Here is a 27,671-nt window from a genome sequence, read left to right as displayed (position 1 = left end):
CTCCACTTGTTATCCCTTTCCAGCAGGATTTAGAACCGTTAACAACAACTCTCTGACTACGGTTATCCAGCCAATTATGCACCCACCTTATCGTGGCCCTATCTAAGTTATATTTGCCTAGTTTATCAATAAGAATATCATGCGAGACCGTATCAAATGCCTTACTAAAGTCTAGGTATATGACATCCACCGCTTCTCCCTTATCCACAAGGCTCATTATCCTATCAAAGAAAGCTATCAGATTAGTTTGGCATGACTTGTTCTTCACAAACCCATGCTGGCTATTCCCTATCACTTTATTACCTTCCAAGTGTTTGCATATGATTTCCTTAATTACCTGCTCCATTATCTTCCCTGGGACAGACGTTAAACTGACCAGTCTGTAGTTTCCTGGTTTGTTCTTATTCCACTTTTTATAGATGAGCACAATATTTGCCCTTTTCCAGTCTTCTGGAATCTCCCCTGTCTGCCATCTGGGCACCTGTGTTTTTTTCTCTTTCCTCTTCTTTCAGAAAAAAACCCTCTTCCCCATCCACATACACTTTTGAAAAGAACTTTCAGAAAAAGGCTTCTTCCGCATAGAAAGAGGTAGAAGAACCTGCTGAAAGAACGCAATTGCAGTGTGGACATAAGTGTAGTTTTTCTGGAAAAACAGCTGTTTTTCCGGAAAAACTCTGCAGTGTAGACATACCCTGGGTGTGACAGACTGAACTGCCTTAATGCTGAGCAGGTTACAGGCCTTCTGCAGGAGGGTGTGTTTCTTTTCAAGCCATGGAAGGGGAGCAGAAAAATCTGATGGAGGGGATGAGGAGAAAAAAAACTAGCGCTCAACTGGATCAGACAATGACTAGTGCTTGTTTGTATGTGACAGAACCAGTCCAGGCTTGCAGGGAAACTGCTTCTTCCCAACAAGTCTGAGTTCAGCCTGGATTGGCAATTCCACACATTGTAATTTAAGTGAAGCAAAGGTCATCTGGTTTACATCTCTGAGCTGCTCTTTGGAGGAATGAAAGGGTGAAATGAGTCCTGGCAGACCCTGTCATAATTATTCCTAGTGGAGCAACAGTTCTCACTCCACTCATCTGAAGAAAGTAGGCTGTGCCCACGAAAGCTCATGGTCCCATCTACACTGTTTTGTTAGTCTCCAAGATGCTGCAGGACCATTCCTTGTTTTAAATTTTTTTAATAGTTAGAAGTGAATCTTTCCATGCTCACAAGGTGGCTGGAACATGTTAAAGTGGCTGCACAACTCACCAGTGCCCCAGGGCTCCCAGTGTGTAAAGTTCCTAGGATACTAAGCTATTGATGGTCCATTGGCGGGGTGTGTATGCATGCAAATCAAAGGCTGTGCTTAGCCAGAGAACTACTGAGCTGCTCAGCCTGAAGCGCTTACTACAGGAGACAGAGACATGTCCCAGCAGCTGGAGTGAGAGAAGGGCAGACAACAGGGAGGCAGAAAGCAAGTCCGAAGCTGCAGAGACAAGAGATTGAAGGCAAATGGGCAACAGGGGTCAGGAATAGGCACCCAAAGCAAGGATATTAGAAAAAGTGTTTTCATAGCAAAAATAAACAGATACAACTCAGTAGCTGGTCATGGTGGGCATTCAAATGAAAAACGTCACATTTCCTGAACTACAATTATTTGACACTACAGCTTTTGGGCTGTAGTCAATAAGAAAAAAAATTGGCAGATACATCAATGAAGATAAAATTACAAGGGCTCTCAGTCTTCATGCATCAAGGCACAAAATGATCACCAGCACTGGTCAAGAAGAAATACTTCTCACATTCAGGAGAAAGACTTCTCCATTCAACACATACTTGGAGAACCAGAATACAGAAGTGTGAAACCAGACTGGGACCCTCCGGCTACCATGGATCCAGAAGTGGGACCCATGCCTCCATGACCCACTGAGACCCCTTCACTCCTCCATGTGGGTAGGAGGATACCCTGCTTCAGAACCCCTAGATGCAAGGGCTCTCATCAGACTCTGCTCTAAATGTGGACATTGGATATTTTTATTTTTTGCTGATCAGTTGTTTGCTTCCTCTCCCTCATCAATATACTCTTTCCCCTTTTCTTACTCTTGGCTCCTATTAGCTCATCCCTTTCACCAACCCCACTTATTGTACCTGTGCTCCCACAATGCAGACTTTTTTTTAAAATGTGGAACCAAAATGACATTTTTCAATGGGATCACCTCAGTCTATGCACTTTTTGTCTGGTCTAGATTTTAAGCTCTTCAGGGCAGAGATCACTTTTTTCTGTGTGCACTCTGCCTGGCTGGATCCTATGAGACTATCATAAAAATGTAATAATCACATCCACTAGATGACACTTGATTTTATTAGTTCTAGCTGTAGAGTTCAGTCTCCTTCATCACATTACACTGGTGACTTGGCTGTGATATTTTGCAGGATGAACAGGTTTATTTATGGCTCCCGTTCTTCCTTCCTGAGAGTTTTCAGTGCATGAGGGAAGGAGGAGAGGGAAGTGACTTAAAGACCACAGAGAGAATCGCTGACATAGACAGTGTCAGAAAGCAGAGCCTTCCTCGTATTTTCAGTAGGACAATCAGTCCACTCACTAGGCTGCCTCCAGTTATTAAAATGACTCATTGTGGCCACAGTGTTTACTCAACAGAAACCACTGTTTAGTGTTGCCGGTTTCATGCTACTGTTACTTCAAAAAGCTATGAGTAGTAGTAGTGGACTAGAGTAACCCTCAAGTTACTGGAGACTCAGCATCCCCAGGCCTCCAGTTTAGATGGAAAATAGCTCCTTGGAAATAATTGTTGAATGTTAGTGTCTATGTGAGGACCCCAGCAAAGCAGCTAAGCTCTATTTCTCTTTCAGTAAAATGCTAATGGTGACTTGAAAAGTCCTTACTTTTCATATAAAATGAATCAATTAAGTTTGGGAACTTTCATGCAATTCCCACTAATCCTACCCACAATCCTCAGGAAGAACTTGTGTATAGCATTTGATGAAACCCATAAACACAAGTCTCAAAAATGAGAAGTCAGGGTAGTGTTTGGTGATTCCAGAAAAAGTGGTTCTGCCATTAAGGCAACTTCAGTGTAATTTTAAGATACATAGGAAGCAGTTTAATGGAAAAGGATAGGCACCCAATGAGGCAGAGAATAGGCAGGCAGGAGACATATTATATGAAAGGAAGGATTGTTCCAAAAAGCAACATGCAATCCAATTGCCTAAGACAGGTTCTGGAATTCTGCTCTGTCAATTGATGACTAATCAAAAGTATACAATGCCACAAACTACCTACCAGTTATGGAGGGACAGTGCTAAAGGATATTATACAAGATCCTGACAAAGGGGAATTTAGTATTAAAGAGATATAAAATTCTCTAATTATGTTTCCCCAAGTAAATTACATCCACTTACAGAAAATATCCATCACGGGTATTAGGCTTTTTTCCTGATATTTTAACTTCGCTGGTTACTTAAAAGAAAGCATCTTTATAGATTTTAGTCATTTAAAAAATAAAGATATTTTAATGCACAAAAGTGTAACAAATGTAACTTTAACAAGCTTCCAGTTTAGCATCCCTAAGCCTATGAGAGTTCTATAAATATATACTTTGACTAAGGGGATTTGCTGTTAAATCATTACTGGCACTTTGCAATGGTTTTTGAAGGGATTCTGGAGCATTAAATGAAACTGGCTGTGAGTTTTAAGAATAAATTGATTTAAAAACATATCAAACAGTATTTCTACACAAGTTGTCAGAAGTGTATCATTGCACTTTTTGTCTTGAAAGCAGAGTACCACCATAAAGTAATGAGAGGATAAAATCATCAGTACAAACAGCTATGTTTAAAATAATTTAAAATCTATGAGTTTCAAACTAATTTTGTAGGAAGTATAGCAAACCTGAAAATATTTACTAATAGGGAAACACTGTAGCATTCATTGGATGTGGTTTATAATATTCAGTTGGTAATATATGCTTTGAAAGAGATACAGTAGGGCATAAGAAAAGCTTAGACTGTAAGGGTATGAACACCACATTGAATGTAATTAAGAAGCAGCCTATCAACACTAAGACAGTAATGTCATCCCATCTGCCAAACCCTGCATTAGCTGGCACTATGCCTCTTGCCTGCTGCTGCTTCTGTTACCCACCTGATCCTTGGAGACCTGCTTTGATGGAGCGTTTATGCCAAGCTTTTCCAGAGGATAGACAATCTGTCGTCTTGGTCGCACGGGAACCATGTAATGAAGGGCAGATGTCAGGGAATGGGCATAGGGATTCTGAAACTGAAAGACAGCAATCTATATTTTAGCACAGAGAATGTCAGAACAGTGCATCACAGATGTCTGTTGTATGGCTTTGCAAATACAAAATTCTTAACTCTGTTGGCTAAATCAGAGAAAAATCAGCAAACAAACAAACACAGTCAGAGCAGAGGAATGAATTGCGGATAATTCCTGACACTAATGAAGATAATTATGAGAGTAATTACATTACTATCTCTGTGGGAATGACAGATAAACAAGTGGTTTGGTTTATGGGATTTTTCAGCACAAGTATTTTCCCCAGGAGGATATTTTTCTCCACAGTGATCATGAATCAGCTTGATTTGACCTCATTAAGCTGTATTATCTGCTTACTGTTAACCTTTGCTTGCTTGGCAAACGCTGGTGTAAGAATTTATATAGAAAATCTATACTGACTGAAATGTCAATTTCATCCAAGCGATAAATGTTAATAAAGTGGAAAATATTTGAACTGAACAAAACTCCCAAATGTTAACTTGGATAGTGCAGGTCATTAGAAGCAGCCTTTATTCCAGTATGACTGGCCCAATTACACATCAAAATAGGAAGAGACAAAATAGGAGAATTATCAGAAACAGAGTGGACATTAACAGAAAGCAAATTACACCGAAGTGCCTTTGAAGTTGACATCATAGCCACAAACACCAAAAACTTAATCATGATTAATGTTATTATAATGTAAGCTGAACAGAATAATATTTTACCAGTTAGAATACATTGCTGAGTTACAGCTAAATTGCTTTAATCTAGAAATAGACCAGGAAGAAAATATTACTGAGACTTAACTCATCTTCTCCAGCCATCCCTGTTTAAGTGTCATTCACAACAATGGAAGTAGAGAACCATAAAAGACAAATGTTACTCAATGAGGTTAGTTTCTCAAGGAGGCAATTATTAAAGGCCGAAGAATGGTAATCTATCTAGAAGTATACATGCTGGAGAAGCAAAATGACTATCCTGAAAATTTATATATTCATCATGTGTATTCCTAGATGGGCTTCTCAACACAGAGAATTAGTACATGGCAAGCTGAGATGTATGTTGATAGTGTTCTAACATGCTGTGTACTAACTGGCAGTGTGGAACTTGCCACATTGCACTAAAAGTATCCTATAGTGTGTTTTGATTTACTGTATTTTGAAATGGGAATAGGTCAATGTGAAGTAGGGAACTGTGAGTGCACAGTAGAATGGTCTACATGGCCATAAACAGCATACTAGTGCTACATCCTAGTTTGCTTTCTGTCTAGACAGGCCCCATGCTAGAAAAGAAAAGGAGATTTAGTGTAAAATTTTCAAATGTGTCTAAGTTACCTACAAGCCTAAGTCCTATTTTCAAAAGTGACTGAGACGCCAAAGTGCCACGGACTTTCAGTGACTGCCTATGTCTACACTGAGTGCCCTGAGCTCTGACTACTGAGATGTGAATAGCAGTTTGCATCCAAGTGCAATATGAACGTTTTATATCTTGACATTTTAAAATACGCCATGTAACTGATGAGCAAGTCACTTAAGGGTACACAAGCTGCATTAGCATTTCAATGAATATATCATGTCATATTCCCTAGTTGATACACAACATGAGCAAACTGTTCTTCACCTATGCTTTCATGCAGAGACAAAACGTAGAGCCTATTTGGCTATTTGAACATTGTGTCCAGGTGAGGCAAGGGCAATGGGGTATTACTAATCTGTCCTAGAGCAGTTACATTGGACGTGAGTAGTGAATGGGTAGAGCTTTGGCTACTGCTGACGAATACATCGTGGAAGCTGAGGGGAAAGTAATGGTATAGACAAAAATTAATCTACCTCTCCCACTGAAGCAAGTGGGGTGGTAGACAGCAAATCATTTCTACCTGAGGCATGATTCCCACATTGAGGAAGCACATTAAATGTGTTGCCCCAAATACAGGGCTTGCAGCAAAGCCACAATCCAGCCATGCCACATGTCACCCATCAACACAAATGGAGATTGTATGGTCAGAGTAGAATAAAGTGTTGTTTGCAACATTTCTGAAGACATTTCTCTATACCAAACACCCACCATATATGCAGTAATCAATCCAACAAACAAAGGAAAATAAAAGTCAGGTTGTATGATATTTAATAGAAGCACTACCAACTTTTTCCTTTACCTTGCCCTCCACAGGCTGTGGATAAATAGGGTAGTAGAGGCAAGACTTATAAGATAAGCGAAGGATCTCTTTCAGAAAATGTTTGGTATAGTGATGGAATATGGGATTTAGAGCAAAGTGGTACAGATGGCCATGTTCCTCCCGCTGGTGATGACTGAAGTAAATAAAATCTTCAATGTTGTAATGTGAACGGATATATTCAATATCCTAGGAAACAAGACATTTTAAAATCAGTGATGATGAAAAAGTTGTGGTTTTGTGATAAAATGTGACAGCAAACTACATTTATTTTGACTAATGATGAAATCTGAGCATTCAAACAAGACCACCTGGAGAGTTATTCACTAGCAAAATGCAGTGCCTAAACAAGTGCTTCTTCACAATCTTTCCTTTGTATCAAAATGAATTTGGGTAACTCGTCATGCTTTATTTACTATAAGGAATGTATATCTGACACCAGCAGTAAAGCACAAACGCCTGACATTTTTGACAGCTATTTACAAAGAAATATGTTTTCTATTTTGCAAGGTGTCAGGCAGATGGGCAGACTGCCTTCCACACAGTAAAAGCTGAGAAGGAGACTTTTTTTGGGGAAAAAAAAATCTCTGGAAGGAGCCCAGTGCAGGTGTTCCTTCATCATCCTGTTCGGAGAGCTGGGGCTTCCACTAATTTAGCCACCTTACAGAGATCTCTGTTTTCAGAGATGGTTGGTCCTTACCTTGCTTGACAGGGTTTAAAAACGGAGTACAGTAATTCCTCATTTAACATGTTTTCGTGATAGCACAATTTTTCTTTTAGGGAACATTTTTTGAATTACACAACCGTCCCCAGAATAACACGATTTCCCCAGCTGGCCCATTGCCGGCAGCTGCGTGGGGCTTCCCCTGCCTCCTTGCAAAGTGGCGGAAGGTTCACCGCTTGCTGTGCCATTCCCCGCTGACTCCCCCTCGCCAGACGCCTTGCCCCCTCTCCTCCACCTCTGCTTGCAGGCCGGTGGCTGGGTTTCCCCAGCCGGCCTGTTGCAGGGAGCCGCGCGGGGCCTCCCTCGCCTCCCTGCAAAGCAGCCATTCCCTGGCAACCTCACCTCACTGGATGCAGTGCGAGTCCCAGCAGACCCATCACAGAGGCATACTCCCAACTCAATCTCCCATCCCTTCCCTTCCCCAGAGCCAAACACCTCCCCTCTCTGCTGTAACCCAGTCCCCTTTCTCCCCCAACCTTATGTCCCAGTCCCAACAGACACCACCGCTTGAAACGCAACCCCCACCTTTTCCATTATTTTCAATGGGAAAATTGACCCCGCATAACACGTTTTCACTTAACACGATCCTTTTCTGAAACATCACTATAGTGTTAAATGAGGAATTACTGTATTACACATCTTTCAAAAAAGTTTTTCCCTTTTTAGCATCAGCAAAATGTCAGGAAAGTTTTAAATTTGCAGCAACTAACATAAAATGGAACCGGAAATATTCACTCTTTTCACTGCCCAATTACAGTTGACAGCTTTTCTGTCAGCTTTTAGCACCACCTGCCCCCTTTATCTATTTTTGAAAACAACATTAATTTATTTGAAGTTAGCTTCTGAGTAAAACACAGTATACACATTTATTGTGGAAAAAAACAGCCAGAAGAGTAGAAGTACCATTTTCAGAATGCTGGGACAAACTGCTCATTTTCTCTTTTGGAAAATATGGGCCAAAATACAGGTTTATAGTAACAGATTTAAAGGAGAATCAAGTCACTTGGGCTACATCTACACTGCAGTGCTATTTCAGGATACAGGAGGTACCTCAAAATAACTACTCCTTGTCTTTTGAGCGCACCCATTATTTTGAAATATAACGGGCTCGCTATTCCAATGTCCCTGTAAACCTCATTCCATGAGGAGTGAGGGGAGTTTCAGAATAGTGATGAATTTCGAACTAAGTGTTGTGGAGACAGCACCAAATTTCAAAATAAGCTAGTTTGAAATTGACTCAAAATAAGCTTCGCAATTTATGTAGCTCAAGTTGCATAGCTTATTTCAAGCTACGAGTGCAGTGTAGATGCACCCATAGAGAGAAAGAATGGTTTTGTGGTTAGGGCTTTAGATTGGGATGCAGGAAATTTGGCCCTTAATTTCTCTCTGGGCCTCAGATCCCCATCTGTAAAAAATGGGTAATAAACCTTCCTTTCTGCTAGCCTTTATCTGTCTTTGTGTGGACTGTAAACTCTTTGGAGAATGGACTTTTACTGTGCATAAGTACAGTGCTAACCACAACACCAAGATCTTTGCTGGGGCTATTGAAATTCAATAATAATGACATCAACATTGCACTGTGCAAACTCATGGCAGACATCATAAATGGGAAAATGGAAAAAAATTACAAAGATTTACCATTTCATTTTTAACAACAGAAATGCCAACTATCTGTCCCAAAACTTCTGCTACAAATGCCTGGACTGGCGTTCCATCCTGAAAGACAAACAATAATATGATCACTGACACAAGATCAGCAGTCTAAATTTGCTATTTGATTTAAGTATACATTTCAATAACATGCTAAAATTAAAACACTTTCCCTCCCCCCATGCATTCTGTGCACTGTTCTGTTACAGTCATCTTTCCCTAATATAGTGACCAGCCTGCATTAAGGTCTATATGGATGGCCCCTGTGCCCAAAGAGAGCCCTGCTGCCATAAGGAATATTGCCCTGATCTTTTTTCTCTGGAAGCCAATGGCCACTTTCCCATTGACTTCAATGGAATAGATTTGCACCCTAGGAAAAAAATATTTAATATTTGGCAGGTTTAACATTGAACACTGCAATTGACAACTAATGGTATGTCCGCAACAGGTACTCACTGGATCTCTGCGAGCCTGAAGGAAGACCTTTAAGTCATCCAGTATACTTTCATTGAAGTCAAGCGTTTTGATGAGCATTTCAACAGCAGGTGTATCACTAGTTGTTGCTGCTCTTACCTTAAATGATCTATTAGAGGAGATTATAAAAAAAAAAAAAGAAAAGGAAAAGTTTGCCCTGCTGATCAACACAAGACTTCATTGACCAGTTCAATCAAGTCAATGCTTTTCACTAGTGCTGCCTCTACAGTTTATTAAATCATTTTTGAACCTGTGAATTCTCATTACATAATTTCCTTAAAATGTCCCATGTGGATCTGCATAATAGTTGACTGATGTTTTAAGTGCATTTGGACAAGCCTCACCATCTCACCTCCGCAAGCAGCACATACCCTTCTAGTGAATGAGGATGGTACCACCACAGGAAGGAAGCAAACAAAGAATCTTATAAAAAAGAAACTGACCAAAAAAGAAACATACACAGAGAGAAACAATCAGATGGAAACAGGAAAACAGAACAGAGATAGAAAAAGAATAGTAATAGAAAAAACAGAATAAAGAAAACATGCTGGAACACTGTACAAGAGAACCCTAGAGACATCAGTGCCACCCAAAAAAGTTTCCAACAGAGAAAGGCTAAGAACCACTGTGTTAGGCGTTGATCCTGAAAAACACCTCACTTGCTGTACTTTAAGCACGTGAGTAGGCTTACTGAAGTAAAAAGGTCTACCTATATGTTTGAAGTTAAGCACGCCTGTGTTTGCTTGAGTGAGGCCTTAGATTGTCAGCAATTATGAGGAAAAGAAAAAAATTGTTTATTGCAATCCAAAAGGGGAGGGACTTTAAGGGTTAGTTTTCCTTTCAGTTTAAATGTTAAAGATCACTGGCCTTTTTACTGTAAATTTGTCAAACTGCATTAAGAGTTAAAGTAGATTCAGCTGGAACATTAAATCAAGTAGTGGGTGTGCATAAGAGATGAAAGTCTAGCAATGGGGAAGCAAGGGGGGATGTATAATAAAGTCAACGCAAGCAGAAAATAGGTTTTGAATTGGACTTTAAATGGAACCAGAAAGGGATGCTTCCGTCTTGTTGATAGCAACTACTGTGGCTAAGGGTGCAACACATTTCCCATTCCATCCTCCTGTTTCCATACACTACTCTCTCTCAAGGAGTACAGAGTTCCAGTGAAATATAGTAAAATTACAAGGCATAAAATGGAATGCAAAGGTAAATTCCACTCTTGCCTTCCTCAAAATGATCATTTTGTTTAATCACTGCAATGGCTCCAGTTATCAAGGTAGGCTTTGGTGTAGAGGTCAGTTTTACAATGCATGGTGAATATGACCAGAATAAATCACATTCTGATCTCCTTTGCTAGCTTGTTCCATAGCCTCCCAACACTGAAAATGTTTCCAATCCCTGACAACTTCCCTTTGGACCCTTCCACCATTGGGTTCCTGATAAGCACAGCAATCTAAGGATCAATAGGCAGATGCTACAGAAGCTTGTCCAAACCTAAGAAAATGTTTAAAGGAAAAGTCTATGAAGTGAACCTTGAAATGAAAAAGGAGTAGGGAGATCTAGTATGATGTGTTCACTGCAGTTTAGTCCCACACAGGCTGTGATGTGGTTTGAGTGGGCTTAACAGGCAGCCCTGGGTACAGGGAATGATAATAATCCATTCCTGAGTTTAATGCATTCATGGTTGCCATGCCCTTGTCCAATAGGAAGGTATGAAGACTTATCTGGAGGTGGAAAAAGTATTCCTGGCTGCTATTGCTACCATGTTCTCAAGGAACTTGGGACAGGTGAGAGTAATTTTTTGAAGCTTTTTACCGTTTTAATAATCAGGGAAAAGAAGGGATAGGTATGGCATACATACATACATACAGAGTTAACTAAGGGTATGTATAAACTGCATCCCTCTGTCGGCAGAGGGATGCAGATTAGGCAGGTTGACATTGCAAATGAGGTAGGGATTTAAATATCCTGCGCCTAATTTGCATAAAAATGGCCACCGCGTTTTGCCAACTCAGCACTTTGTCTGCAAAAAGCGGCAGTCTAGAGGGGGATCTGTCGAGAAAGAAAGCCTTTTTCGACATATCCCTTATGCCTCCTGCAAGAAGGTTTACAGCATCTGTCGAAAAAGGCTTTCTTTCTTGACAGATCCCCCTCTAGACTGCCACTTTTTGCTGACAAAGTGCTCAGTCGGCAAAACGCGGTGGCCATTTTTATGCAAATTAGGCACGGAATATTTAAATCCCTGCCTCATTTGCAATGTTGACCTGCCTAATCTGCATCTCTCTGCCGACAGAGGGATGCAGTCTAGACATACCCTAAATGGGCAGCTATTTGGTTATGGGAAGCAGAGGAGATGGAAAACTCATGAGGTTTAACAGTGTGGTACCTTGGAAACTCAGTAGCTCTCCATTTTGGAAGCTCTAGTCCCTTCATCTTGAGCTAGTCAGGTAACACTGGGGAAACTGACAGGTTGTTACATGTGCAACCCCATGAGCCCAGGAGGTGTTAGCTGTTCAATGATAAGTGTATATACAGTCTGGAGCTGATCAGCTGGCACAACGGATAAAATGAACACACCAGGGTTGACATCCTCTCCAACTCCAGTCAAAGACCTGGGATCATAGCGTCAGCTGGTGTCATTTGTCACTCCAATCTTTAATCACTTGAAGAGAGCTATAACAATTTATACCAGCTAAGAATCTGCCTTCTATTCCATATTACATGAGCTTCTGTAGACATCTACAGGAGAATGTCAGATCTGACTATCACAAATCCAAGTATTTCCCATAAGCAGGGCTCAAAAATATAAAATTTGACAGTTGCTGTAACTCCAGGAATTTACAGTAGAACTTACCAAATTCCAATTGTTAAGGTTTCTCACACAAAGTTAACTATACCCGATAACACATACCATGCCTATTTCCATTCCTTCTTTCCTAATTTTCAATTTAAACCTCTATGCATTAACATTTAAGTCATTAACACATCACAAATTAAAAAGTTGTGCAATATATCTAAGTTAACTTTGGGTGACAAACCGCTATGAAGAATAAATGTTAGTTATCATTTTTATTTAAAAATATATTGTCCTGAAATCTGAGATTTGTCTGGAAAATCGCAGACATAAATTTAAAACTCTTTCAACAAGACCACTTATTAACTCGAGGGATCTAACCATTAAACTACAAGACTATATTTCAAAACAAAAGTCATGCTTAACTCTCTTCTTGAACTACATATGGACCCTGAATTTTAACTCAGGCTATTTTTGCTGGCACATTTTTAGACACCTGGTTATTTGCAGGTGCAAATGGGGAGCCTGAGAGGCAGACCAGATAATGAAGCTAGGGAACCAATCCTACCCCCTAATCTTTGAGTCAGCTCTCTCTCCTTGGATTCCCAACTTCCCTGTTGAATCCTGCTTCTTGGCTTCTTTTACCTCAGATTTACACTAACATATTTAGTTGAGAAAATTAAGTCATTCGATGTCAAAGAGGTAACATTTGTATCTACAGTTAATTGCAGGAAGCAATTTTTTAGCATGGGTATAGAACATCTGCAAAAAAATGGAGTCTGTATTCAACAAGAAAGTCAGGTCCATTGTGAGTACAATAGATTAGAAAACACTATCCTGGGCCTATGTGTTCCCATTTCCCTCCCAGTACAGAATTAACCCATTCTAGAAGTCCAATTCCTCTGACTGCTCAAAGGCAGGATATTATTATTACTATTATGCTTTTTAGTGAAAATTGAAGAAGAGTATCCATTAAGCATTTCAGCCTTTGCTTTGTCATCTATTATTTGTTCTTCTTTCCTGTTAAGTAGCAGACCTACTCTTCCATTTGCCACCCTCTTGCTTTTTGTGTACCTAATACTTTTGCTTACTCCTTTTACTGTTTTTGATAATAATTACCTCATTTTGTGCCTGTGCTGTTCTTTTTCTGATTTTGCCCTTCAATGTCCCTACTTTCCCCCTTAACTGAACCCTATGGCTTCTCTTTTAATTGATTTTATGCAAGTCCCTTTCCAGCCACTGTATTTTTTAAGTGCATGGTGTAACTAGAATATATTAATAATTTGTTTTTCATATTTTGCCTTTAAATGACGGAGTGCTTGTTGTTGCACATGGAATGTTACATTTTTCAAAAATTTCCCACTACCCTAAAACATTTGCCCCCTTAGATTTTCTGATTATGGAACTTTATTCACAAGTTAATTTTGAGGTCTGACTTCAGAGATTCTTCAGAAGGGAAACTCTCCTCCAGAAATGCAGGAATTCTGAGCAAAGGTCACTATCACCCTAACCATTGTGCTTTCATTGAAATAGAAAGATGAGCCTTGGCTCATTGGTTAACCTTCACAGATATATGAAACCCCACAACACACACACACTGCTGCCTCTATAACAGAGGCAGCAATGGCACGGGGGGAGTGGGACAAGTGGGAGCTGGTGCTTGCAGGGAACTGGCTTTTAAGCAGGCTCCTCCTGAGTATTTGCTCTCGGGGAGCCACTTGCCTCCCCACGCTGCTGCCTCTGATACAGAGGCAGCAGTGCAGGGTGGAAGGCAGGCGAGAGCTGGTACACACGGGAGCCACCTTTTAATCCGGCTCTCCACGTGTATCAGCTCCTGCGGAGGTACCTGCCCGCCCGCCCGCCCCAGGCTGCTGCTTTCTTTCCCCCCAACTGTAAACATGTAACTGCTGAAAATTTCAGAGGTTACACGTTTTACTATTTTAACAACCTTACTTGAAATGCAAGTGATATATGCAGAACTGTAGAGACTTTTACAAAACCTTTAAGACAATTTAATTTTGGTCACCAATATCAAAAGGACATATGGCTCTCAATCTCACTGATGAATTACTCAAACAGCTGTGCCTAAGATTATCAGTAATTACTTTAATGACTTCTTAAATGGCCAAGTGGAAGATGAAATAGGTTCTTTACATACAGAGCTGGATTAAGACATTGAGGCCCCAAGCTGTGTTAAGTGTAAGAGGCCTCATACCATAAAAATGAATGTATTATTTTTATGGAAAGGATATTAAATGTATAAATATGAAAGCTTTATGTTCTCACATATGAAGAGAGATTGAAAAGACTGCTACGTCTTAGCCTAGAAAAGAGGAGACTAAGGGGGGACATGACAGACGTCTATACAATCATAACTGGTATGGAGAAAGTGAATAAGGAAAAGTTATTTACTTATTTCCATAACATAAGGACTAGGAGTCACCAAACGAAACTAATAGGTAGCAGGTTTAAAACAAAGAAAAGGAAGTACTTCACGCAATGCACAGTCAAACTGTGGAAGTCCTTGCCAGAGGATGTTGTAAAGTCCTAGACTTTCAAAGGGTTAAAAAAAGAACTAGATACTTTCACTGAGGATTGGTCCATCAATGGCTGTTAGCCAGGATGGATAGGAATAGTGTCCCTAAGCTCTGCTTGTCAGAGGCTAAAATGGGCAATAGGACTGGGATCAATTGATGGTTATCTGTTCAGTTCATTCCCTCTGAGGGCACCTGACATTGGCCACTGTCCAAAGACAGGATACTGGGCTAGATGGACCTTTGGTCTGACCCAGTCTGGCTGTTCTTATGTTCAGGAAAACAAGAGAGGAAATATAGTTATTTTTATACCATGAATAAGGAAAATTATCCTTCTTTTCATATGAATAAATAAAAAAAACATTTGATTAATTATGTTAGGGAAATACAAATTTTATCCAGACTACATATAAAATAGATTTACATATTGTTTTTTCTAATTTTATGTTTCCTATGAAATAATTAATTTTTGGAATTTTTCTTTTGCTATTCTATAAAAATACAGTGAAGGTACCTGACACTGATGGAGGGAAGCCAACACAAATTTATCTTTCTCGAGATCCACTCAACCCAAGTCTACAAGACAACCACCTGCAAACTTAATCATGTGAAGCATGGATAGTGCACAAAGCAGAAAGAAGTGTACACACTAAAATATTCTATTCTATGTATGCACAGATCAAAAGAAGAAAGAATTCACTAACACTTAAGGAAACAAAAAAACAGGACTGAAGGCACCATGCATCTGAGAGTGCTGGACCATAAACAAAAGAGGACAGCCTTCCAGCTAATACCAGCAAAGGGGAATGCTATACATGATGTCCCAGGATTAGCCCCATACAAGTATGAGCCTGGCATCACTGCTTTATGACATTAGCACTGACCTTACAGTCTTCCCAGTTTTATCGGCAGTGAGATTCATAACTAAGGCATGGTCAGAATTTCACCAGTAGAAGCTTGCCAAACAAGCACTGCCTTAGGAGAAAAGTAAAAACAAAAACAAAAAACAAAAAAGGAGGGGAAAGAAGATGCTCTGTTTCTTTTCCTTATTTTCTTTTTTTCCCTTCTTTTTCCTTCTCTCACCCCACCCCCTATTTATTTTGAAACTGGATCTTTAATAACTCCATTCATCTGAGGAAGTGGGTTGTGCCCACAAAAGCTCATGATAACAACTACATGTTTTGTTAGTCTCTAAGTTGCTGCAAGACTAGTCGTTGTTTTTTTAAGTACTCTTTTGAGGAGTCTTTCAGGATCTTTCAAAATGGGGCAGTTCTGTTGAAAATGCCCCATCTAAACTGCCAGGTTTTTTTTCAAAAAGCCCCATTTCAAAAAAAAGCGGTGGCTGCCATTATGCAAATGAAGCGCAGGATATTTAAATCCCAGCTTCATTTGCACTTGAGACATCTAATTTACATCCCTCTGCTGACAGAGGGGCGTAGTTTAGACGTAGCCTTACAGACCAACTCAGCTACCCCTCTGAAGCTTTTGATTAAAGTATTAATGAGCCAGAAGGTAGAAAAACACAAACAGGAAGTTGGAATAAGAACCCTACAGCTCATGCAATCTGTAGTATGTCTTTCATAAAGTGCAGTGCCCCAAACCAGACATAATACTCCCACTGAGGTCCTACCAGAGCTGAGCAGAGTAACTGTCTCCTGGGTCTTACATACAATACTCCTATTAATACTCCCTTGAATGGGGTCTGCCCTTAGTGCAACAGCATCACACTGCTGACTCATATTAAATTTGTGATTTCACTATAAACCCCATATCCTTACCTGAAGTACTGCTGCATAGACAATTATTCCCCGTTTTGTAGTTATACATTTTATTTTTCCTTTTGAAGTGCAGTACTTTGCACTTTATTGAATTTCATCTGATTGATCTCAAATCAGTTCTCCAATATATCAAAGTCACTTTGAATTCTAATTCTGTCCTCCAAGGTTATAGAATCATAAAATAGTAAAAATGAAAGGAACCTCGAAAAGTCATCAAGTCGAGGCCCCTGCACTCATAGCAGGACACCATCTTGCAGCCTCTCCCAGCCTGGTGTCAGCCTCAGATGTTATAAGACCACTCTCCTCTCTATCATCCAGGTCATTAATTAAAATATTAAGTAGAATTGGACCCAGGATAGACCATTTCAAGCCCTCACTCGAAATGTCTTCCAGAATGACAGCAAACATAGATAACTACTCTATGGTCTTTCAAATAGGTGTACACCCACCAGATAAAAATTTAATCTAGATCACATTTCCCTAGTTTGCTTATGAGAATCTCATGTGAAACTCTGTCAAAGGCCTTAGTAATGTCCAGATATATTAGGTCTACTGCTTTCCCATTATCCACTCGGCTGGTTATCCTGCCAAAGAAGGATAATAGGCTGGTTTGCTTGCTCTGTGTCTGTTCCATTTTTATTACATGCTCAGTCTACAAATTAGATAATTCAGAGAATGTAATTCCTTTATGTCACTTTGTGCTACCATACCCCACAATAACAAGGGGGCTGTATCTTGACATCTCCTTGACCAAACAGCAACAAATTAACTCTATCCCATATCCCCATGAAGCACAGCAGTTTTCAAGAAAAATCAGAGTAAGAATGTGGATTTCAGAGCACTTTGAAAAAATTGGCTATTAAATTGTAAACTAATTTCAATGTTATCCATTGTGGTGCTACCATACCCCACTATAACTAATCTGAATCTTCAATGTAACAATTTCATGAAGCATTTTACTGAGCTTATTACTTTATAAGACATTTAATATGAATTTTTGCAAGCTAGTGAAGCTGGTTTGCTTATGCACTTATAGCTGTCTCCCTATTTGTGATTTCATTTAAGGAAAGTCATTAATTAATTATTTTTAAATTAAAATATAAAGTAACTTAGCCATGGTCTCTACTGCCCCTTTGTGTTAATATACTTATAGCAAAATCTTTACGTGAGCAGTCCTGCACGGTGAAACACATAGAGCTCATGATCAAGAGTGGAATTGCTGAATGGATCAACTCGAACAAAATTCTGGATCAGAAGGAATTCTGGCACGAGATGTGGCACTGTGATGATGCAAAAGTCTTTGTCCTGGAAAGATTGATAAAGAATACTCTATATCAGCTAATAAATCATGAGCAGATTATTAGTGATTTTAAAAAAACATTTTAAATGATTTCCAGCAAGACTTATGAAAAAACTGGCATATGTATGTAAAGCAATATTTAAAATGAATATAGTGCTGCAAGTATGATTCAAAAACACCTACTTTCTGTGGCACTCAGTCCCTCTTTAGTGGTGACTAGGCCACATAGAGAGGTTGATGAACTTTTGGCTACAAGTGCAACCAAACTTTTTAGCTGAGCCAGTAAGGACTCATGCTTTAAGAGCCAAAGGTCCCCTAAATACAACTTTTATTTTATTGGGGACACAATCTTGTCAGTTTCTTTTACTGTATCCATATGTCATTTCCCCACAGTGCTCTATACTGGAGGTTGTCAGGACCATGTTGAGGCATCACTCAAAGAGGACAGAGTTAAGATTGTGGGATGGAGGATTCTCTCTGTGGATTTATGGGTGCTTCTGGATTCAACAACCACCACTTGTCATCTTAAGTTTGCTACCTATTCTGCTATCAGGTCAGCTGCAAATTCTTTGACTTGAAACAGAGCCCCAGTTCCATTGCACATACAGAAATTACTTTCTATGACTCATCAAGATAGCTCAATCCACCTTGTAGATCCAACTTTGATCTTGAGTAATTTTTAAAATATTGGTTCTCAAAGAGATCAATCCCAAGAGAGTGATATCTCTCTGAGGTAGACCAGAGTCAAAATTTGAATCCTTCATATGCTCAAAAAAAATTATAGGAACTGTAAACATTGATGGTACTTGATATTTGGAGGGGAGGGGGCTGTATCTTGACATCTCTTTGACCAAACAGCAACAAATTAACTCTATCCCATATCCCCATGAAGCACAGCAGTTTTCAAGAAAAATCAGGGTAAGAATGTGGATTTCAGAGCACTTTGAAAAAATTGGCTATTACATTGTAAGCTAGTTTCAATGTTATCCATTGTGGTGCTACCACACCCCATAATAACAAGATTTCCTCACAGAGATTTCTTTTCCACAGGTTCCTAACTCTGGTGTGTGTGTGTGGGGGGGGGGGGGGGGAATGAGGAGTTCATGAAAAGAGGGGAAAATATAGCTTTGTATAAGCAATTTCATTTATTGCACCATTTTTATTCACTTTCAAAGAAAACTAGTTTCACCTTAAGATTTTACTTATACGTACTGGAAAGAGGTTGAAAACATACTGCAAGAAATCCAGTGACCTGCAATCAAGAGCAAACACTTTTAGGTGAATAAATAAAGGCATATTCAATATGCACTATATTTTTAAAAGATTTCTCCCCCAACCCTGTCCATCCAGGCAGAACTTATCCATACTTTCTAATCAGAAACTGCATCTAGTTCAGTACTAATCAATTTCAGAAGCTGTATGTTGCACTCCAATTGTCATTTTCTAGGGCTTAAGACAGTACTATAAGCAACAGTAAACTTTAAGATTTAAGTTTGTTGACTTAAGAGATGTCTACACTGTGAAAGGAAGAAATAAAAGTAAGATAGTTACTCAGAAGCACCCTGCAGACTTTTAGATTTTCCAGAATAGCATTAGTGCCTAATAAAATGATCTCCGGGAGGTACAAACAATAGTAGCAATGGACTAAGAGCTTTCCTTCATGCTCCAAAAGACATACTTGTTCCATTACCAGCCATTCAGTAGACATATCCAAAAAGACCCTATAAAACTAACAAGAACATCAATACTTTGAAAATTGTTCCTGTACATTTTCCTTCTTTTCATTTTTCATCTACTGTTTTGGAATAACTCCCCTTTCTTTTCCCCAATGAAAATTAAATGTAATGTTCAAGTTAAGTAAGATAACAGAAACTTAATTATTTTGTGCTATTTCTTCTATTTAAAGGAATATCAAAGTGAGCTAAATCGATCAAGAGTTACATGGTATTTTTATTTCTACTCTCTCAAAGGAGGAAAAAGTACTTATTTTAAATGCATTCAACACACACACAAAAGACTAACATCTTATCAGTAAACAACTGAAGTAAAGGACTTTCCTGTGATTTCAGTACCAATAAGAATAGAAAAAGTAATTGAGTCCACACAAGAGATCTACTTCCTTGACACTACTGTACAATTACATGACAGCCGCATTTCTATCACCTTATACTGGAAGCCTACCACCCGTTACACTTACTTACATGCCTCTAGTTTTCATCCCAGACACCTTTCCCAATCAGTTGTTTACAGCCAGGCCCTAAGATACAACCAGATTTGCTCCAATCCCACAGAGGCTTGACAGGATCTATGTCAAGCATTCTTAAAACTAAAATTCCCACCCGGAGAAATGAAAAAACAGATTGACAGAGCCAGGTGAGTACCCAGACATCAGGTTCTTCAAGATAGGCCCTACAAAGAAAACAACAGAACTCCACTTGTCATCACCTACAGCCCCCAAATCATTCTCTTCCAGCACATTATCAACCATCTACAACCTATCTTGGAAAATGACCCCTCACTCTCACAGGCCTTGGAAGTCAGGTCAATCCTCGCCTACAGACAATCCACTAACCTCAAACAATTTCTTTCCAGCAACCACACAACACACCTCCATCACTCTCATCCAGGAACCTCCCCGCCCCCACAATCAACTCCAGTACCAGCTCTGTCTACACAGCTATACAAGTGACATTATCACAAGACCTAACCACATAAATCACCATATCAGAGGCTCATGTAACTGCATATCCACCAATGTGATCTTTGCCATCAAGTGCCAGCAAAGCCCATTTGCCATGTATATTGGCCAAACTGAACAGTCTCTACAAGAAGGATTCATGGATACAAATCAGATATTCGAAAAGGTAACATACAGAAACCTGTTGGGGAACATTTTAACTAGTCCAGGCACTCATTAATGGATCTCAAAGTGTTTTAAATTGGCTCATAATAATATGGAAAAACAGCTTGAAAGGGAATCTGCAGAATGTAATTTCATCTACCACTTTGATACCTACAAGAGAGGTTTAAACAAAGACCTTAACTGGATTACCCACTACATTCCACATCCTAATGACATAAAAAGCCAAACACTAGTTACTTAAGAGTACTTAGAACCCAATCTAGCAGCTTCATTTAACATTGACAGTGTAATTGACTATTCTTTCTCCATTTTTTTCTCCTTTCCTTCCTCTCCCCCTCCCCCCTCTTTCTGCACTATTTATTTAGAACTTGGCACCCTTAAACTCCATTCATATGAAGAAGTGGGTTGTGCCCACGAAAGATCACAATACCATCTATCTTTTTTGTTAGTCTCTAAGGTGCTGCAGGACTATTTGTTATTTTTAACGGGTTTTTTTTCGTTTTCAACTAAGGTGTTCATAATCGAGTAGATAAAAGTGAAACAATAATTCCACATGTTGGGATTGGGATTGTGGAACTAAAATGATGCAGTAATTAATTCACCTAGCCTGTATAATATAAATATTTGATGAGGCTTAATCTAGACTTATATTACCTCCCCACATACAGTAAATGCATGACAAGGCAATTTCCCTTTCTCCAACATTCAGTTTCTTCTTGACAGAAATAGGATTAAGAATGGGAGCAACACCAGAGGAATCATAAAATTTTGTCTGTCATTAGCAACAGCTCAAATAACCTAATTTCAGACAGACTGGCAGTCTGGTTCATTCATGTATGGTTTACTATAAACTAACAGTCCATATTCTGGGGCTCTAGATTTAAAGAGATGAAAATATTTGATAGCTAAGAGATAAAACAAATTTTTCACTACTGAATACCCCTAGAGGGGTAAAACATAATTCCTCCTCTGCACTTATTACACTTCTGCAAATTACTACTCTTGGGTCTTTGCAACTGCATGCAGGTTCAGCAGGAACTCCTTCAGTACAAAACTCTAAGAAACCACACCGGTATCATCTCATCCCATCCCCTCAGATACCTATGCTACCTACAAGTGATCTGATGGTCAGTTTCTTTCACAGCAGGAGATAAAGAAATATATTTTATATGATTAATGATTATTATTACTATACATATTTTAGAGAGTTAATGGTCTAGCTGTAGGTGAGTCTGTCTGTCTGTGAGTACATTTGTTCAGGAACTTCTCCTAAATGGAAAAGTTAGGACCACAAATTTGGTATATAGCTTCCTCTTATCCTAAAAGCAAGGTCAGGATTTGGCTGTGCCAGGAAAATGGGATGTGCCTGAATCCGATTGTTTTCCATAACACAGAAAGGGAGGGGGACTGAGAGCGTAGGGGACAGTTATACTACAGAGCAACCACAGGAGGGTGGACGCACAGGAAGAGAGTGGCCAGCTGGACCAGAGTGCTCCATATTGCCAGCCACTAGAAAGTGGCCCCCTGCCTCAAAACCTCTTCTCCTAGGCCTCAGCCCCAGAAAAGGGGGCTCTCCCACAACGCCTACTGTTGTCTACCAGGGGGAGGGATAGCTCAGTGGTTTGAGCATTGGCCTGCTTAAACCCAGGGTTGTGAGTTCAATCCTTGAGGGGGCCATTTAGGGATTTGGGGCAAAAATCATCAGTGATGGTACTTGGTCCTGCTGTGAAGACAGGGGACTGGCCTCGATGACCTTTCAAGGTCCCTTCCAGTTCTAGGAGATAGGCAATTTCCATTAATTTAATTTAATTTGAACACCACTGAGCCCTCCCTAAAGAGCTGCTGGGGCCGGCACCGGCATGTGCAGCCTTGGCCCTCCACTCAGAGCCTGCTGGGGCTGGGTGCTGGACTACAGAGCCCCAGCCCCACCCTGCGCCGAGGGCCTGCTGGGAACAGGCCATGCAAGCCCACCCTGCCTCATCGCCTCAGAAGCCAGCACATGGGCTGGGCACTGCAGCCCCGCCCCCATGGGGGCAGCACCATCCTTGCTGCTGTGGGTGGACCTAGTGAGCCCCCCCAAATCTCAGTCCCCTGCCTTGAGTCCCCCATCCCCTGTCCAGAATCCTGCCTCCCGCAGCCTCTTGCTCTGACTCCTGCACTACCATCCACTGCTCTGAGCCCCTGCCCCCCGCACACCTAATCCCCTTGACTACACACATCACACCACCAGCCCTCTGCCCTGCCACCAGCCCTCTGCCCTGAAGGAGCCAAACAATGCTGGGTAAGTCTTCTAGTTATATATATATATATATACATACACAGGCAGTCCCTGGGTTACGTACAAGATAGGGACTGTAGGTTTGTTCTTAAGTTGAATTTGTATGTAAGTCAGAACTGGTACATATTGTAGGGGAAACTCTAGCCAAACATTTCTCCAGAGCTCAGTTTTATTCTCCCACACCTCACTTCCCTCAGTCCTTTATTCTCAAGCTGAGGTGTCTGCTGAGAAAAGCCACTCCACGTCTCTCTGGTCTGCTGGGGAGGGGGAGGGGGGGGCGCTAGCTCCGCGTCTCCCTAGTCTGCTGGGGGAGGCGCTAGCTTTGCATCTCCCTGGTCTGCTGAGGGGAAGCAGCTAGTGCGGGGTTGCCTCACCCCGTTTGTAAGTAGGGATCCGATGTAAGTCGGATCCATGTAACCCGGGGACTGCCTGTATATTATATATTTAAGTCACAAGATTTACACACAACTGCACAGAGAGAAGACTGCTCGAATGTTAATCTGAGGAGGAAAAAAAACCGTATGGGTAAGTAATCATCTCTTTCCCAGAGACATCCATCTTGGAATCAGAGACATCTTTGGAATCGTTCAAAGAAAAAAAAAATTGAAAGGAGGCTGCAATCTGTAGTCACAGAATCATAAAATATTAGAACTGGAAGGGACCTTCAGAGATCATTAAGTCCAGTCCCATGTCCTCATGGTAGGATCAAGCACGGTCTATATCATCCCTGATAGATGTCTGTCTAACTTGCTCTTAAATATCTCCAGTGATGGAGATTCCACAACCCCTCTAGGCAATTTATTCCAGTGTTTTACCACCCTGACAGGTAGGAAGTTTTTTCTAATGCCCAACCTAAACCTCCTTGCTGCAGTTTAAACCCATTGCTTCTTGTCCTAGCACCAAAGGCCATAGAGAACAATTTCCCCCCCTCCTCTCTGTGACACCCTTTTAGATACCTGAAAACTGCTATCTTGTCCCCTCTCAGTCTTCTTTCCAAACTAAACAAGCCCAATTATTTCAGTCTTCCTTCATAGCTCATGTTTTCTAGACCTTCAGTCATTTCTGTTGTTCTCCTCTGGACCCTCTCCAATTTCTCCACATCTTTCTTGAAATGTGGTGCCTAGAACTAGACACAATACTCCAACTGAGGCCTAATCAGCGCACAGTAGAGCGGAAGAATGACTTCCTTCATCTTGCTCACAACACTCCTGTTAATGCATCCCAGAATCATGTTTGCTTTTTTTGCAACAGCGTCACACTGTTGACTCATATTTAGCTTGTGACCTCTAGATCCCTTTCTGGGACTCCCAATCCCAGGCCCTTAAAGGAACAAAGCCCTGGAGTACCCCCATCCAATTCTTTATTTCCTGGCACTGCTTCCCCTTTTACTCTACCGGGCCATTTAATGGGTTCATTGTAGCTCTGTTATGGGATCTTCTGGCCCCTTCTACTCTAAAAAGGCCAGTATAATCCGTTACAGGATACGTTCCACAGCTACAATTAATATTTGCCCTAGAAGAATGGCAGCTTGTATTGCAACCCAGTAACTTTTCTATTGCATGGCACCCATCAGAGGAAATGTATGAAACATTTTAGCTGGAAGATGAAAGCTTCAAAAAGTTCTGAGTGAATGCAAGCAAGCAGCTAGATGGAAATTAATTCAACCTTAACAGCAGCAGATGCTGCCACTCCCCCAATTGGCTTAATAAGGGTTCTGTTAAGCTGTTATTAGAAACAAGAAACCAAATACCTGTATGTCTATACTTGCCTTGTTTCATGTTTCTCATCAATACAGAACAGCTGAATACAGAAAGCAGTTACAGCTCCTCTGTACACAGGATGAAAGGAATCTCTCTCATCAGCCTCTAAGCTAGGTGTCCCAGCGGCTTTCAAATCTGTGCCTATGAGATCATCTATTGGCAATTCAGCACTGGAAACAGTGTTTACACCCTCCTTCTGCAGCAAGAAGAGACAAGGGACCAAACAGAAATCATGTTTCCTTTTTGCATGTGTGTGTGTGTTTAATGAGCTTTTTGTTGCATCATTGTTATTTTACAACATTCTCAGTAGAAATACAGGATTGTATTTCACTCAACAGAATACATTCTGCCACAGGTAGGAAATTGGGGGGGGGGGGTTAATGAATTTTCTGCATGGCTATAAAAAGATTAATACCTGCAGAACCAGGTTTGAAATAAAGACAATATGTTTGGGAACAGGTATTTCTCACTATAGTCATTAGGTGGAACAGTTAACAGAAATTTAATCTTAGGAAATATTTTCCAGAGTAAAAATTTGTATTTTATCCCAATTAAAAAAAACAGAAAGCACAAAAATGAGAGTAATGCAGAAAATGTCATGTTGGAGATGAACAGCTACTATATTTAAAGAACAGACTAGTTTTGAAAATATACTGAAAGGAAAAATGAAAGACAGATACAATTATTTAAAATTCCATGGGCAAAATCCTCTGCTGATTTTGACCCAATGCAAAATCAAATTACTTCAGAGGGGTAACATAGGGTGTTAATCATGACATAATTTGGCATAGTAAGGGAATCTGCACCATCTTACTTAAAAAAAATGCTAAATTTCCTATGTATAAGTAGTTGTACATCATAAATATTATTTTTTGTTGATTATTTTAAAAAGGGGTAAGCAAATTTTGCCTTTTAGATCTCCACTGAAGAATTTAGCTTTGGTATATTGGTCTCCATGAGAGCCAATATTAAATCTAACAATATACTGAAATAGATTACTATTGCATGGATCTCAAAAGGAAAACTTTGCACAAAATATCTACAAAATATAATTAATGCATTCAATGTGCATCTTTTCAATCAATGTATTATAGCCTGCAATGCCACCTATATGCTAATATTGAATAATGATTATATAAAATTATTTCATTTTAAAAAATGGAAGCAAATCAGTGTCAATAAAGTTGAGAAACAGCCAATTATTGACATTTATTTTTAAATTCACTGTTCATTCAAAGTGAATTTAATATTTCCCCAACAAAGGCCCAAGTAAATAAGATTTGCATAGGAAATCAAGTAGGTATCTGCAGAAATGGAAGAAATTTAGAATCTGCCTGTCTTGAGTCAGGGGTAAAATGCAATGTGGCCTTTCTGCAAGGGTTCTTGGTTACTGGAGGCACATAACCAAGAGTTCTGTGACCCCAGCCAAGCCCCACAAGGTCTTCTAGTGCTGCCTCGATAGGAGCTAGAGCGCCCACTTCTCTACACGCATAACTAGAAAGTCATAGAAAACAGTTTTACGAGCTCCAAGAGTTCAAAAGTATTGAGCCTGGCCACAACAATTAATTATTTAAAAAAGCTATAACTCTGCATTCTTTTTCTTTATCCTCTAGTTTTCCAGCATTTAGATAACACCTTTTCAAACTTTTCTCTGGAACCACAAGGACTAGATTCTTACTTTCATTTTTTTAAACGAGAGTTGGGATTCTGTTGTAATAGCATGGCTCCAGGAGCTAAAGCTTTAAGAAAAATACCAAGTATTGCAAAAGTTGGCAATAATGGGAAAACCATGGGTGGCCATGTGCTAAAAAATGAATGTTATTCAAAACTGCACTGTGGATGAATATTTGGGGTAAATTCTCAATTTTACTTAGACCTTACCTCTGAAACATTATTCTGAAGACTTCCTGTTGTAGATTGTGAGGTGACATCATCTGCAGCTTGGGGAAGGACATCTTCAGTTTTGGTGTCCAGCTAAAGAGAAAGTGATCAATAACACATACAAATTAACATTCATGACTCATTTGTTTTCCTATGGATCACTAATTCTGGACATATTGGGCTCTCATTCATAATTTTTTTCTTCTTGATAAGGATAAGAAAGAATGAATATAATACAATTTTATTGTCTCTTTCAGTGTAGTCTAGTACACAGAATACAGAATTGCAAACCAGGAACTCCTGACTTTTAATCCCAGCTCTGTCAGTGACTCGCTGCCTGGGACTGGGTAAGTTATTTCAAATGCTCTGGTCTTAATTTCCCCAACTGCAACTCTTACAGTGTGATAACATTTACTTCAAAGGGTGCTCTAAGATGTAACTAATATAATATATTGATACTAAAAGGTAGGATTTTTTTTAAAGTGCTCAGCACTGGTTTAATGGTTATCCCTTTTAAATCAACGTTAAAACTTGAAGCGCTTTTGAAAGTCTCGTCTATGAAACACTACATAGTGTATCAGGCTCATGACTCTTGCAGTTTAAATAGTCCTTTTAAAACCAATTACGTCTGCAGACAAAGGCAGCTTATTGCAACACCGATGACAATAAAAAAATATGCAAAAACATTCCAGAGTATTCCATTTGGTTTCTTCATCCCAGATTCCCTGGGCAGATAGGAATTCATTTAATCAGGTTGTTACTGCAACTAAACTGGAATCTGGAAATCTTAACCAATGTTTCCTCTATTTTTTCCATCCATGTGTGGAATAAATTATGTTATGTGCACCGAGGCATGTGTTGATGTGCACCACCAGTGGACACACATGCTGCCAGCTGTGACCACTATAGGCGTTCTGTTAATCAGCTGGACATCATTTGAAACTCTCCTGGTTGGACGCCCAAGCGCTCAGCTTACAGGGAAACTGTTCCTAACACCATCCTCCATGCCATCTGGTTTAAGCAAATTTACGTTGGCTTCTAAAGGCTGCATCTGAACTATTACGTTTCATAGTTAATGATTCACCATCACTGGAGCTACACCAGGAATAGCAACAATGGAGGCTGTAGAGTAGCAAGAACATGTAGGGTTGCCAGATGTCCAGTACTGACCCAGACAGTC

The 27,671-nt window shown here is 40.0% G+C and overlaps 1 protein-coding gene across 3 annotated transcripts in view; it reads right to left on the bottom strand.

The window, feature by feature from the left end:
* CFAP61 (cilia and flagella associated protein 61) overlaps positions 1-27,671 on the bottom strand; it is a 200,056-nt gene that overhangs the window by 131,674 nt on the left and 40,711 nt on the right. For all 3 annotated transcript variants that reach the window (XM_075925782.2, XM_075925780.2, XM_075925781.2), the window contains exons 10-17: positions 26,492-26,584; positions 24,619-24,806; positions 18,922-18,961; positions 17,575-17,714; positions 9,286-9,412; positions 8,818-8,895; positions 6,438-6,644; positions 4,148-4,282 (exon numbers count right to left, since the gene is read on the bottom strand). In XM_075925782.2, the coding sequence (XP_075781897.2) occupies positions 4,148-4,282; positions 6,438-6,644; positions 8,818-8,895; positions 9,286-9,412; positions 17,575-17,714; positions 18,922-18,961; positions 24,619-24,806; positions 26,492-26,584 (1,008 nt within the window). The remainder of the gene's footprint in view (positions 1-4,147; positions 4,283-6,437; positions 6,645-8,817; positions 8,896-9,285; positions 9,413-17,574; positions 17,715-18,921; positions 18,962-24,618; positions 24,807-26,491; positions 26,585-27,671) is intronic.

The sequence above is a fragment of the Pelodiscus sinensis genome, chromosome 3, assembly GCF_052426305.1.
Source record: "Pelodiscus sinensis isolate ZL-2025 chromosome 3, ASM5242630v1, whole genome shotgun sequence".
Classification (NCBI taxonomy): domain Eukaryota; kingdom Metazoa; phylum Chordata; order Testudines; family Trionychidae; genus Pelodiscus; species Pelodiscus sinensis.
The sequence above is the reverse complement of the archived record's forward strand: the minus strand, read 5'-3'. Positions and strand labels throughout refer to the sequence as shown.